At 38.4% G+C, this 14961-nt stretch overlaps 1 protein-coding gene across 7 annotated transcripts in view; it reads right to left on the bottom strand.

The window, feature by feature from the left end:
- Positions 1-1751: 1751 nt before the first annotated feature.
- Positions 1752-14961, bottom strand: part of PIGN (phosphatidylinositol glycan anchor biosynthesis class N) — a 137993-nt gene continuing 124783 nt past the window's right edge. For all 7 annotated transcript variants that reach the window (XM_024236105.3, XM_054538045.2, XM_024236103.3 and 4 more), the window contains one exon: positions 1752-3119. In XM_024236105.3, coding sequence (XP_024091873.2) covers positions 2996-3119 — 124 coding nt within the window. In that variant the 3' untranslated portion in view covers positions 1752-2995. The remainder of the gene's footprint in view (positions 3120-14961) is intronic.

The raw sequence follows: 14961 nt of genomic DNA on the forward strand, positions 1-14961 counted from the left end.
TGAGCTGAGATGGTGCCACTGCATTCTAGCCTGAGCAAGAGTGAGACCCTGTCTCAAAACAAAAATGAAAAAACAAAACAAAAAACCATGCTGATACAGAAATGGGAAAATGCTACAAAGATATTGCCATAGTACTGAAAGCACACAGCATAACAATCATTAATGCTTTGAAGCATTTAAAAACAGTAAGGGGAATGTCAACATAAAAAAGAGCAACTACGAAAAGGTGAGAAATGATCAAGTTATCTCTGGTCTCTTAAAGAAGTTCTCAGACCTGGTCTGAAGGGGTCTTCTCCAAATGACAGAGTTGATTTAGCTCCATTCTCTTCAGCCCCTGACATGAGGGCATCTAGGGTGAATATGGGAGCTCACCAGGTTCTCCCAAGGACAGGGGGACCCTGCAACAGCTACGCCTGTCCCAGAGACCAGACCCCCGCAATCTCCTTCATTCCCTCTAGGCCAGCTTCATCAGAAATCATGTTTTTAATGGCACAGTTATATGTCAAAAAGGAGGAGAAAAGGAGCCCCTAGTCCACCAAAACAAGTGTAAAAAGGTGGCAGGAGGGGAGGAGGGTTGACACTGATGTTCTTAATATCTGAGTTGGCTGAAATTTGTAAGAAGTTTTTCATGAGAAACCATATTATAACGGATGAAGAGCTTTTCCACTTCAGCTCTATCATTAATAACTAATTATAAAGACATTACTATGAAAATATACAACCATTTATAACATTATTTTCCTAAAAAATAAAAAAGCATTTTGTAGTCTGAACACTGTACACTAAGTATAATAATTAACATATGGGGAAATGACAGACAAGCTGCAGTGGTTTCCTAAAGCCTTAGGGTTCCCTCTAAGATTTATTCATGGGCCCTCTAAGATGATAGCATAGCCTTTTTTTGGTTCAATATTTTCACAACTTGTTCTGCCTATTTTAATTCTTATAACAATTCCTAATTTAAACATTGTTAATCAGCAAATGTCCTAAGTCTTGATTCAGAAATCTATGGCATAGGTAGAATGAAAAAATAAATACCTTAAATAGAAATACTTTTTCCCTAACTCTTGTTTCTTTTTTCTGTTTTTCAACATAAAAATATACATTTCAAAACATTTAAAGATATCTGGGAAACTGCAACAGATATCTTTGTTCACATGTGAGTCTGAAGGGGCCAGTGACGGTGCAGCAAGGCGAGCCTGTGGCTGCAGGCGCACAACACAAACTCCACAAACTCTATGATACTGTAAGAAGGAAGTTCAACATATTCTACAGGCTCACACTGACCTGAAAGGACAAAATTAAGAAAAAGACGTGCCTCAAAGAGCAAAATAAAGAAAGATAAAAAAACTGAGCACCCTTTACAATGTTGTAATAAAATATTAATTTCTCTTTATAAATATTTGGAAAAAGATAAAAGGCAAAACTACACATAGAAAGAGGTCAATGATAAGTGTTTATACAGTCAGTTTTCTGTGACGTGTGAAAAAAAAACTGATAAAAAAATCCTTTGAGGTAATATCAAAGTTCATGATTCTCATCCCATCAACATCACTGTTTGCTACCATAGCTTCTTAGTTGTCCAGCTAGATTTTATGCTATGAACTGATGCATGAGATTTCATAAAACATTAATACCTCTTTTTTATACTATAATTCTTTCACTGGTATACCATAAAGTAGTATTACAAATAAATTATGACTATACTTCATCATAAATAGAAATTAAGAAAGTACACTTTGCCAAACTGATTTCTGACTCTTTTAAATTGTATTTATTCACTCCCCACCAACTTGAAAAATCTTGTAAATTACAGAGGGTTTCCTAGTCATTAACATGAATTAGTAATGCTATAACTTAATTCAAAAGCAATTACTTCTTAAAAATAGGGCACATACCAGGAAAGCTTAGCATCAGCCAAAGCTACTAGCACACCATGGGCAAAAGGCCAACTCTGCAGGGATATGTAAAGGTCATTTTATGGACAATCTATATAAAAACTGCTCTCAAGATATTTTGCCCATTAGAATTTGTTTACAAATGGAAATCTAATTTGATGATTTTAGGCCTTTAGGCTAGAATCTCACAACCAGAAAGAATAACACCTTTAATATGAATTCTTATGACATTGTCAGAAAGTTTAACCATTGATTTTTAAACTCCTGTTAAAATAATAGATGACAGTAAAAAGAAATTCAAAGGGAAAGAAACAATACATGAAAAAGCTATGGGGTAACAGATGTTGAGCCTACAATTAAAAACTATTTATTTTAAATGTTTTCCTATGTATAAGACAGAAATACCAAGCACTTTCTACTTTTGTATTGTCAGAAATTCCATGAAAATCCAGAAATGAAAAAAAAAAGTGAAGGATAGACATGCATCACATGCATCTAGCTGGCTGACTGAGAAAACCTGAGAAATAGCACTAAAAAGGACAAGATAGTATTATTGCATACTAAAGAAATATGACAAATGCCTGCAAACACTTTTTCTATTGAAGCTTTTGAAATAATACACCCTGACTGTCTAACAAAACCAGTGCTGAAAGCTGATAAATATTGACGGTGGCACCTGGTGATTTCCTTCCAGCTCAGCCACAGCAATGACTCTGGATGCCATCAGCACTGCCCCCACAGGCATATGCTCTCCTCTGGGTATGTGGGAAGTTGTGCGGTTGGGGACCAGATTGCTGCAGGTGCTCTCAACATCACTGGAAAGAGCTGCCAGCCAAAGGAAAAAAATGAAAAAGAAGAATGCCTTCCTATGTTTTTCCACAGATATAATCACTATTTCATGCCTGCAAAACCTAGAAAAAAAAGAAAAGAAGCTCCTTTGTTCCAGATAACCTGTCAATTCGGAATTCCAAATACCATTTTCCTTACAGGAGTAGAATATACTATATATCCATATTCATCTTCTTATGGAATCCTTGATGAGATTTTAGTTTAAAAGCAGAATCAGGATCCAGATGCTGAATGGTGCTTCAGCAACCTCACATGAAGTGACTTTTGGGTTTGCCACATAGTCTGAGTTTCTTCGTTGTGAGCAGCTGGGCCAGGCCATTGAGGAACACCAAAAAGATGGTCATGGACATGACAATCACATAGTGGCTGATGCTGCAAAAGGAGAAAAAGATGTTACAGGCAGACAGAACACAGGTGACGAAAATCATGAGATTCCTCTGAATGGTTTTAAATGGACAGATGAAAATCTCCACTTTCAGGAGCTGGAGTAGGTGTTCTTTACCCTATTCCTCCTGCTAAGTACAGCTGTCTGTTGGTATCTGGTTCCAGGACCTTCAAGAACAGCTGTCCGTGGACTGGTTCCAGGACCTTCCATGAATACCCAAATCTTTGAATGCTCAAGTCCCTGATATAAAATGGTGTCGTATTTGCATATAAGCTATATACATCCTCCTGTATACTTTAGACCAGGGGTCCCCAACCCTCCGGCAGTGGACTGGTACCAGTCTGTGGCCTGTTAGGAACTGGCTGCAATGCAGGAGGTGAGTGGTGGACCAGTGACCATTACTGCCTGAGCTCCGCCTCCTGTCATATCAGTGGCGGCATTAGATTCTCAGAAGAGCACAAACCCTATTGTGAACTGTGCTTGCAAGGGATCTAGGTTGTGCACTTCTTATGAGAATCTAACGAATGCCTGATGATCTGAGATGGAACAGTTTCATCCCGAAACCATCCCTCACCCCCACATACACAGCGGCGTGTGGAAAAATTGTCTTCCATGAAACCATTCCCTTATGCCAAAAAGGTTGGGGACTGCTTCTTTAGATCATCTCTAGATTACTTACAATACCTAATAAAATGTAAATGCCATGTAAATAACTGTTACACTATATTGTTTAGGGAATAATAGCAAGAATAGAAAGTCTGTACATGTTCAGTACAGATGCAATTAAAAAAATATTTTCAACCTATAGCTGGCTGAATCCATGATGTGGAACCCAAGGATACAGGAGGCTGACTATACAACTAAAAATGTTGGACACTATAAACAAGCATAAGATGACTCCAGGTGGTGGAAAGAGAGCAGACTGGTCAGTGATCTTGGGACCCAAAGAATTCCCTGAATTTCCTTTTGCAGGAAGACAGCAGCAACCTGGAAATGCCACTGGGCACAGACCAAAAAGAAATCCCCAAAAAACAATAATACCACCACCACAAGAGCCTGTGCTCTCAGCTAAGGGACAGACAAGGAAAGGGGCAGCTAGAAAGACAGAAAATGTTTAGATATTAACTGATCTACTTCAGCCGAACACCACAGAAAAAACGTGGCTCCACTCCTACCTATTCCAGCATAGGCTGAGTGGGGAGCCCAGACTTCCATCCTCACCAGGCTATAACAGGGCACTCTAACTCCCCGCCTATGCCCTCCCCTCCACTGTCATGGTGCCAGGGAAGGCTGAGGAGGAAAGCTGGTACTTCTGTCCATACCTGGCAGATGTCAGTGGACATCATGTGGGAAGCCTAGACTTCCACCTCCATGAAGCAGTAATGAGGTCCCTCCCCCTCTTCAATGGGGTCATGTCAGAGGAGGCCTAGTGGAGAGCCAGGAATTCCACCTCCACTCAGAGGTGGAAAGGCCATTCCTTTCCTGACCGTGCTATTAGTGGAGGTTGCATGGGAGGCAAAGAGGACCTCTATCTTTCCCAGCCCTGAAGGCAGTAGTGGAGGCCTCGCAGGGAGCCGTAACGCTGGTCCCTGGCAGGCAGCAGTAAGGAGCTCCCTCTCAGGTGCCAGTGGAGGCTGCAAGGGGAACCTGGGTTTCTAACCTCATCAGGCAGAAATGAGGTAGTGTCCCCTCTTCCCCTGCCATAGTAATGTCAGAAGCCAGTTAAAACAGAAGGTTTAAATAAGACTGAGAATCTCATCATCGAATACCCAAAATGTCTAGGTTTCAACAGAAAATCACTCACCACATCAAGAACCAGGAAGATCTCAAGCAGAATGAAAAAAGACAATTAATTGATATCAAAACCTAAATAACAGAGCTGTTAGAATTATCTGGCAAAAATTTTAAAGTGGTCATTATAAAAATACTTTAATGAGCAATTATGTACATACTAGAAACAAACAAACAAAAAAAGAGAAAATCTGAGCTAAGAAATAGGAATTCTCAGCAAAGAAATAGAAGATGTAAACAAGAAGCAAATAAAAAAGTCTAGAACTAAAAAACGCAATAACCAAAATAAAAATTTCTATGGAAGGGCTCAACAGCAGAACTGAGGGGACACAGGAAAGGATCTGTGAACCTGAGGATAAAACAACAGAATTTACCCAGCCTGAAAAACAAAAATAGACTTAAAAAAAAAATGAACAGAGTCTCAGGGACCTGTGGATTGTGACAAAAGGTCTAACATTTGTGTCACTGGAGTTTTAGACAGAAAAGAAAAAGAGGCTAAACGAGTACTCACAGGAATAGTGGCTGAAAAGTTTCCAAATTTGGCAAAAGACATAAATCTTACAGAAGCTAAGCAAACCTCAAATAAGGTAAACCCAAAGCAATCCACACAGACACATCAAATTACTAAAAACTAAAAACAAAGAAAAGAATTTGAAAGCAGTGAGAAATGACACCTTACCTATAGGGGAAAAACAATTTGAATAATAGCAGATTTCTCATCAGAAAATATGGAAACCAGCAGAAAATGGTGCACCATTTTTCAAGTGTTGAAAGAAAAATAACTGTCAACCCAGAATCCAATAAAAATATCCCACGGAAATAAAGGGGAAATCAGAATTCACAGATGAAAAAAAAAAACAAATGAATTTATTGCCTGCAGACCTAACCTAAAAGAATGTCTGAAGGAAGTTTTCTAAACAGAAATAAAACAATAAAAGAAGGAATCTGCTAAAATCATGAAGGAAGAAGAACTCAGTAAGTAAAACTCTGGGTAAAGACAGTAAGTTTTCCTTGTCCTCTTAAGTTTTCTAAATTATATTTGCTAGCTGATGTAAAAATTCTAATACTGTCTGACATGGTTTCAAATGTGTGTAGAGGAATTATTTAAGACAATTTTATTGTAAGCAGGGGAAGGCAATGGGATGTAGAAGGAGGTAAGATTTCTATATGTTACTTAAACTGGTAAAATGACATCACCAGTAGACTGGGATTAGCTATGTATATATAATACCTACAGCAACCATTTAAAAAGCCATACAAAGAGATACATTAATAACACCACAGAAAAGTAAAAAAATAATTCTATAAAATGTTCAAGTAATATACTGGATGTCAGGAAACACAAAACACTGAGAACAAACAGAAAACAAAAAAATAAAATGGCAGACTTAAGCCCTAACATATCAATAACTACATTAAATGTGAATAGTCTAAATACACCAACTAAAAAACAGAGATTGGTAGAAGAGAACAAAAAACATGACCATGACCAAACCACATGCTGTCTAAAAGATACTCACTTCAATTATGGAGGAAACATCATGCAAACATTTATTTTAAAAAAGCAGGAGTGGCTATATTAATATCATAAAATACACTTCAGAGCAAACAGACTTCAGAGCAAAGATACCCTTTTCTCAAAAATTGATAGAACAACAACACTGAAAATCAGCAAGGATACAAAACGCAACACTATCAAACAACAGGATTTAATTCACAATGATAAAACACTCTACCCAACAACAGCAGAATACATGCTCTTTTCAAGTGCCCATACATACCAAGATAGACCATATTCTGGGCCATAAAACAAACCTCAGCAAGTTTAAAAGAACTGAAATCACACAGAGTGCCTTCTCTGACCACAGTGGAATCTAACTAGAAATCAACAATGGATAACAGATACACTACCAAACACTTGGAAACTAAACAACACAACTGTAAATAATCCATGGGTCAAAGATGAAGTTTCAAGAGAAATAAAAAAACAGATTGAATGTAATGAAAATAAAAAACCAACACATCACAGTTTATGGGACCCAGCTAAAGCAAGCACAGACAGGGAAGTAAACCCATGCAAATCTGCACCCCATCCCCCTGAAAGAGGGTAAACCATATACCTGATATCACCACACCCTATCAGTGTGAGTCTCACACTATATACAAAAATTAACTAAAATGGATCATGGACTTAAAAGTAAAATGTAAAAATATAAACATTTAAAAAAAAAAATCTTTGGGATCTGGAGCTAGCCAAAGAGTTCTTAGTCTTAATACAAAAAGCACAATCTAAAAAAGTAAATCTGATAAATTGGGCTTAAAAAAAACAAACAAAAAACTTTTGCTCTGTGAAAGGCCCTGTTAAGAGGGTAAAAAGACAAGCTACAGACTGGGATAAAATACTTGCAAGCCACCCATTCAACAAAATACTTTTTCTTTTCTTTTTTTTTTTTTTTAGGCAGGGTCTTGCTCTGTCACCCAGGCTGGAGTGCAGTGGTATGATCATAGCTCACTGCAGCTTTGACCTCCCTGGGCTCAGGTGATCCTCCCGCCTCAGCCTCCTGAGTAGCTGAGACCACAGGCATGCACCACCACAGCCAGCTAATTTTTGTATTTTCTGTAGAGATGGGGTCTTGCCATGTTACCCAGGCTGGTCTTGAACTCTTGGGCTTAAGCAATCTGCCCGCTTTGGCCCTCCCACAGTGTTAGTATTACAGGCATGAGCCACTGCACTCAGCCACAAAGGACTATTTCCTAGAATAAAATATACAATAAATTCTCAAAACTCAACAGTAAAAAAAACTCCACAAACAATTCAATTAGAAAATGATCAAAAGACATGACCAGACGTTTCATCAAAGAGGATATACAGTCAGTAAATAAATAGATGAAAAAATGTTCAACATCATTAACTATTATGCAAGTTGAAGCCAAAATGAGATATCACTACACACCCACTTGAATAGCTAAAATAAAAAATATTGACAGCACCAAATGCTGGCAAGGATGCAGAGAAACTGGATTGACAGTCTCTGGTACAACCACTCTGGTGGCAGTTTCTTTTAAAACTCAGCATGCAAATACTATAAGACTCAGCAAATATGTTTCTGAGCATGCATGCCAGAGAGAAAAAACTGTTCACAAGAATGTTTATAGGATCTTTATTCATAATAGCCAAAATCTTGAAATAACCTTGATGTCTTTCAACAGGTGAATGATTAAACAAACTGTGGCACATCCATACCATGGATTTACTCAGCAATAAAAAGTAACGAACTACTGAAATATGCAACAATGAATCACCAGAGAATTACTCTGAGAGTGAAAAAAATGCTAACTCCAAAAAGTTACATACTATGTGATTTACTTTATATCACATTTATGAAGTAACAACTACAGAAATGGAAAACATTAAATGTTGCCAGGGGTTAAGGAGGGTTTCTGGGTGGGAGGGAAGTGCCTGGGCTATAAAGGGCAACATGAATGATCCTTGTGCTGGTAGAAATGTTCTGTCTTTTGACAGTTTCAATGTCAACATCCTGGTTTTACTATATGTTATACTATAGTTCTGCATAAAGTTACCACTGGGAGGAAATCAGGTAGAGGGTAGAGATCTCTCTGTATTCTTTCTTACAACCTCATGTGAATCTATAATAATGTTAAAATGAAATGTTTAATTAAAAATTTTTTTTAGTTCACAGGCTGTACAAAAACAAGAGGTGGGCTGCATTTGGCTAAAGGGCATAGGTTGCTGGCCTCTATCCTGGCCTGTGAGCTCTGTGGAAGCAGGGATTATAATTTTTATCTCTTTTCCCATTGCACCTCTAACGTCTCATGCAAGGTCTTATAGGCACTTAATCAATATTTGTTAAATGAATTATTAAAGATAATTTAAAATTAGAAGAAATGATAAAATCTTCTTTTGTTTTATGTTACCCTGGCAAATTTAATCTGAACTTATTTAGGTTGGTGCAAAAGTAACTGTGGTTTTTGCCACTAAAAAAAAGGCAAAAACCGCAATTACTTTTGCACCAACCTAATAAGATCAGACTCCCCCAAAATAGAATAAGCATAATCAATACCGAAAGCTAAAAAGCAAAACCAAAATGCCAAAGGAAACAAAAAGTTTCTACAAAAATAAAGTAAAACTAGCCCTACAAAATATTAAAATATAAAGTTAAATGTAATACCGGGCATTAGAATCAACAGGACAACGGAAGAGAACAGATCATCCTGTTACCCAAGATCAAGGAATCATCATCAGTAACTCACAACTGTTCTGGCCGGACTCACTTTAAACTTATAAGCACAAATGAGATTTGGGTCTCATCAGTGTCTCAATCCTGATTGCACACTTGTGAATTATTCTTCTCTGAGTCAGACCAATTTGTGGCCTTTCTCCTCTCCTCAAAGTTCTGTCACCTTCCTCCCATCTCAGCAGATGACTCTGCTTTTTTTTAATTGAGAAAATACCGATAAAGTGATCGCAAGAGAAGTGCCTCTTCTCACCCCGAACTTTCTAACCCACTCATATCTGTGCCCACACTGCCTCCAGTACCTTTCTTGTCTAAAACAAACCCCTCCACTTCTAGTTTGGATCGCATCCCAACTCTCCCACTAAAGCTGGGGTCTCCAACCCTTAAGCCTTGGACCGGTACCAGTTCATGGCCTGTTAGGAACTGGGCCACACAGCAGGAGGTGAGCGGCGGGGAAGTGAGCGAAGCTTCATCTGTATTTGCAGCTGCTCTGCATCGCTGGCATTACTGCCTGAGCTCCACCTCCTGTCAAATGAGTGGCGGCACTAGATTCTCACAGGAGCACGAACTCCATTGTGAAGTGCGCACGCAAGGGATCCAGGTTGTGCGCCCATTATGAAAATATAACGAATGCCTGATGATCTGAGGTAGAATGGTTTCACCCTGAAACCATCCCCTGCTGGCCCCTGCACCCTTCGCCCCATCCGTGGAAAAACTGTCTTCCACGAAACTGGTCCCTGGTGCCAAAATGACTGGGGACCACTGTACTAAAGGACTTTATTTTTCCAATTATCCCTTTCCCTCTTAGATATCACCCATTTTTCCTTCTCTAGGTGAGCATATCCTTTACCATACAAATGTGTAATTTCTCTCTTAGATATCACCCATTTTTCCTTCTCTAGTTGAGCATATCCTTTACCATACAAATGTGTAATTTCTCTCATTCTAACTCTCCCAAGATCCCATAGCTCCCTCCAGCACCATCCTAATTTAAATTTTATATATGCGAAACCCAGATCTTAATCTCCCACACCTTCCTTCACCAAACTCACTCCTCCTAGAGCTTTCTCCAGATCTCTGCAATGGCTTTCCTAGTTACTCAGTTACTCAAGATTAAAAAACAAAACGAGGAGTTGCCCTTGATTCTTTTTTTCTCCCGGTATATTATCTATCAACAAATCCTATCAACCTCTCTGAAAATATTTTCTAAGTCCAGCCACTTGTTGCTATTTTGAATTGCTACCCTAACCTAAACTGCCATCATCTCTAGCTTACGATACCATGAAAGCCTCTTCCTCAATCTTCCTGCTCCCTCTCTCGATCCCTCCAATAGGTTCTTTACACTGTGGCCAGTGTTATGTCAAAAATGTGAAGCAAATAAAATAACTTCCTGCTCAACAAACTAATGCTTCAACTTACACTTGGAATAAACTCCCAATTCTTTACAATGACTTTCAAAGGCCGTAAGTGATAGCAAATATCTACTCTATGAATTCTCTCCCGACCATGTTTTCCCTCATACCATTCTAGCTACACTAACTGTACAGAGCACCCTTGACACAAGTAACTCCATCTCAGAAAAAGACTCCGTCTTACATTTCATAGGACACTTTGCCAACAGGGACAAGATACTTTGCTTAATAAATTAATAAATAAAGACTGCATCCAACCAGATAAGGACATAAACAGGCACACTATTCCACTATCAGTCCTCACTGGAGGACTCTGCAGCCATAAAAAGAGCAGGACGTCACAGCTCAAAATGGCCGTCTTAACTGACACTCTCTTGCTGTCACTCCTGATAAGCACCCAGCATCTGCCACTGAAGGCTGTGCACACATCAAAGACTCTTTCTTGTAAAACAGATGGGCCCTGGCCCAGACCAGGAGGTTCTTTCTGTCTTCCTCACTCTCCCTGGACTATTTCCTTAACCCTTTTTCCTATCTGTCTTCTGTTGATGTTAAATGTTACTCTGTTTGTTATGGAATGTTTAATCTGTAACACTTATATATTAATTAGGTGTAATATTACATATAGTTGACAATATTGACTGACTTGTGGAGTGGCTTGTGGCTGTGCAGCTGTGACTACCAAGTGACCGGGAAGTTCTAAGGAGGACTGCCTCCTAGAAAACTCCATGCAGTTCGTGGCCTTTTGCTATTGAAATAGCATTGACAGAAGTCTGACACTGTGGAAAGACGCAAACATGAATGAACCTGGTTATCTCTGACCTTGCACTGCTCATGAGACTAACTTTCATATTTTCAAAAGTATTTACTTACATGGGGAAACGGTTATTACAGAAAACCATCTTTTAAAAAAACTGTATATGTCTGCATATAAAGCTAAAAGGACAGACATCAACATGTTGAATAGTGGTTCTCCCTGAATACTGCAAACTGAGACACTGAATTATGAATGACTTATTTTTTCTTAATGCTTTCAGTATTTTCTTTAATATATTTGTAATATATTGCTATTTATGTGATGTTTACAAATTATGCTAGTTTTAGCCACAGAACTCTAAGGCTGACTTCATAATTACCACAGAAATCTTCAACTCTATTCTGTTTCTGAGGCCTCAAAGGACACTCCAAAATTGGTACCAGTTTTTGAGATTAAAATCCTCAATCCAGGTCAGGTGTAGTGGCTCATGCTTCTAACCCCATGACTTTGGGAGGCCAAGGCAGGAGGATCTCTTGAGCTTAGGAATTTCACACCAGCCTGGGCAACAGAGTGAGACGCTGTCTCTAAAAAATAAAAATTAAAAAAATTACCCGGGTGTCGCGGCACACAGCTGTGTCCTCGCTACTTGGGAAATTGAGTTGGGAAGATCACTTCAGCCTACAAGGTGGAAGCTGCAGTGGTGATCACCTCACTGTACTGCAGCCTGGGTGAAAGAGCAAGACCCTGTCTCAAAAAAAAAAAAAAAAAAAAAAAAAAAAAAAAAAAAAACCACTGGATATAATCATCCCAACTTCTTCAGGGACTGAAGTTTGTAGTCAGAGATGAGACGAGTGAAGGAGTACAAACTCTTCAGCATAGAGCCTGGAGGTCAAATCCAGAAAAGCTCAATCTGACCTTGGTTCCAGGGGGGAAACCAGGCAAGGAGGTGGGGAGCTAGGCAGATTAAAAGCAACAAGGACCATAAAAGATTAATCTTTCATAAGCATTATACAAAGGATAAACAGAATGTGGTATATCCAAACAATGGAACATTATTCAGCAATGAATAAAGTACTTTTACATGCTGCAATATAGATGAACGCCAAAAAAAAAAAGTTCCACTAACTGGAAGAAGTTAGATGAAAAGAACTACATATTGTATTTTTCTGTTTATATGAAATGTCCACAATAGGCAAATCTGTAGAGACAGAAAGCAGATTTGTTGTTGCCTGGGCTTGGGATGGCAATGGGAACAGACTGTGAACAGGTAGTGGGTATATTTTCTGTGTGATGGAAATGTTTAAAAAATAGATTGTGGTGATGGTTGCACAACTCCATACATTTGCTAAAAATCATCAAAATGACTTAAAACATTTATTAAATCATTAAAAAACTAAAATAGATAAATTTTATGGTATGAATTATACTCAATAAAGCTGTTAATAAAAACGAAGAAAGAAAAGATTACATGCTAGCAGATTTTTGTTGCTGAATTTTGCCATCACTTACAGGTTAAAATATTAAATCTGACTTGATGTCTAAACAAAAATGGTTTGTAAAACCAGTAGGTGACCCATCCTCAAATTTAATCTAAAGTCTGTCTATAAAAGGCATTCCACAGATCACTCATCTCCTTACAGTGGCCTGAAATTACTGACTCTTGGCTCATGTAAGCTAACATAATTGGCAGGAAACAGTTGTGAAGTTCATCATCTTCATGCAATTGAGCCATAAGGGATCCAGCTTGTGATATCTTGCATCAATCAAGTCTTGGTGTCATCTCAGCATAGCAGAGCTAAAGGAACATCAAATTTCAACTTGAAATGAGTTCAGCTGTTCGCACTCCCCTCCCACGACTATTGTGCCATCATTTAAATCAGCAGTTCTCAAGGTGTGCATGTGTGATGGTCGAGGGGAAGGGCGTATGTGTGGAGGCACATGGAACTGCCAGGCAGGCCTTTTCAACCTGCACAATGGTGACAAAGTGTTGATCATATTTCTCCTCTATCAGGGTGATGGGCAATAGAAGCAGGTCATACCTGTTCGATGTACTGGGGCAGAAAAAGTCTGAGAATCATTGATTTTAATAAAGTTTGGTATTCACTGTAAGAGTATAGATGTTTTATGACACTTATTAATTACATTTAGGATATACAAACACTATTGAATAGAATCATGAGTTCTCTCTTTTTTTTTGAGTTCTCATTATATCAAAAGAGAAATGATAAACACGTTAGTTGTCATTTGTATTTCAATAAGGTATAACAATCGTGCATGTAGGAAACAATTAAAGTCCAAATGAAGACTGCCATCAAATCAAACTCAGCTCAATCAAACTGATGATCCTGACTCTATTCACCTCACTACAAATGCATTGAGGACACAAATCTGAATATATGTTTTTATAGTTATGAAAATAATCTCAAAGAAATTTTTTTCTCTAGTTTTAAAAATGCACTTTCAGTATGCCATATAAAAGGCAATACTCTATAAAGTTTATGACCTGCTATAAATGAAAATAAAGTGTAAAGATCAAAAGAAGAAAATACTAAATTAGCTCTGTCAGCTGAAGTTTTATGGCCTGGGCAGGATATTTTTCACATGGCTGTTAAAAAGCATACCCGATGCCACAGGTTCTCAAGAGAAACACTGAACTCACACCAGTAGTTTCAGCTGAATACACTGACTGCAGTTTATGCTTCCTGAGTCTCAATTTCAGTTTGGTAAAATCTGCTCTGAAGATGCATTTGAAACACAGAGTACTATGTCTATAAACAGATATACTATCTAATGTTCTAATAATACAATCTTTACTGTTTAAGAAACTGTACTTATTAACCTGCAACTATTAATAATAGGTGACAAATCTCTCAAAAGTGTTCTGAAAACCCACGGCAGTCACCAAAATACTAAAAACATTACAGATACACGCCAGACTACATTCATGGGGCAGTCAGCTCCCACTCCTCTCTCAAATTCTGGGACAGATTCCCACCATTTCAAGATTCACAAAGCAATAAAATAGTGAGGACAAAAGGGCAACATTCCATTCCCATGAATAAAAAGCATGGAATGGCTGAAATTGCTAATTATACTATTAACACAAAGGAGTTTAGGAATAAAATTCGTCATGAAGGGGAACCAGTGCAGGAGCACAATTCCAATAACCCCGGCACCTGTGAAGGGAGCTCTGCTGGTCAGTTTATAATATCAGCGACATGACAAGAAACACCACAGCTTTTCAAACGTGCCTTCACATAAGAATAATTGGGAACTCAAAACTTAAATGCAACATTCTCACAAACAGAAAGCAGAAAAAGTACAATAATGAAGTTTTGACACGTGAACCCTATCGTATGGTGCTTTAGTTTTGAATCTTGACGTACATTTCCCCCTACTTCCCCACCATTATCCAAGCCTTTTCCTCGCAATTAACTAGATGTTTATGAAGATGCATGAACCACTCCTGCCCATCGGACCAGCACCACATGGTTCACAGAGGCACTATATGCCATCACTGCTATACAGGATACAAAGGAAAGACCTTAGAATTCTAACTTAGCAATAACAAAAACATCACATTGAAGCATCAATCAGGGGCAATTCCATTTAGAAA

Source organism: Pongo abelii, chromosome 17 (assembly GCF_028885655.2).
Source record: "Pongo abelii isolate AG06213 chromosome 17, NHGRI_mPonAbe1-v2.0_pri, whole genome shotgun sequence".
Taxonomy (NCBI): Eukaryota; Metazoa; Chordata; class Mammalia; order Primates; family Hominidae; genus Pongo; species Pongo abelii.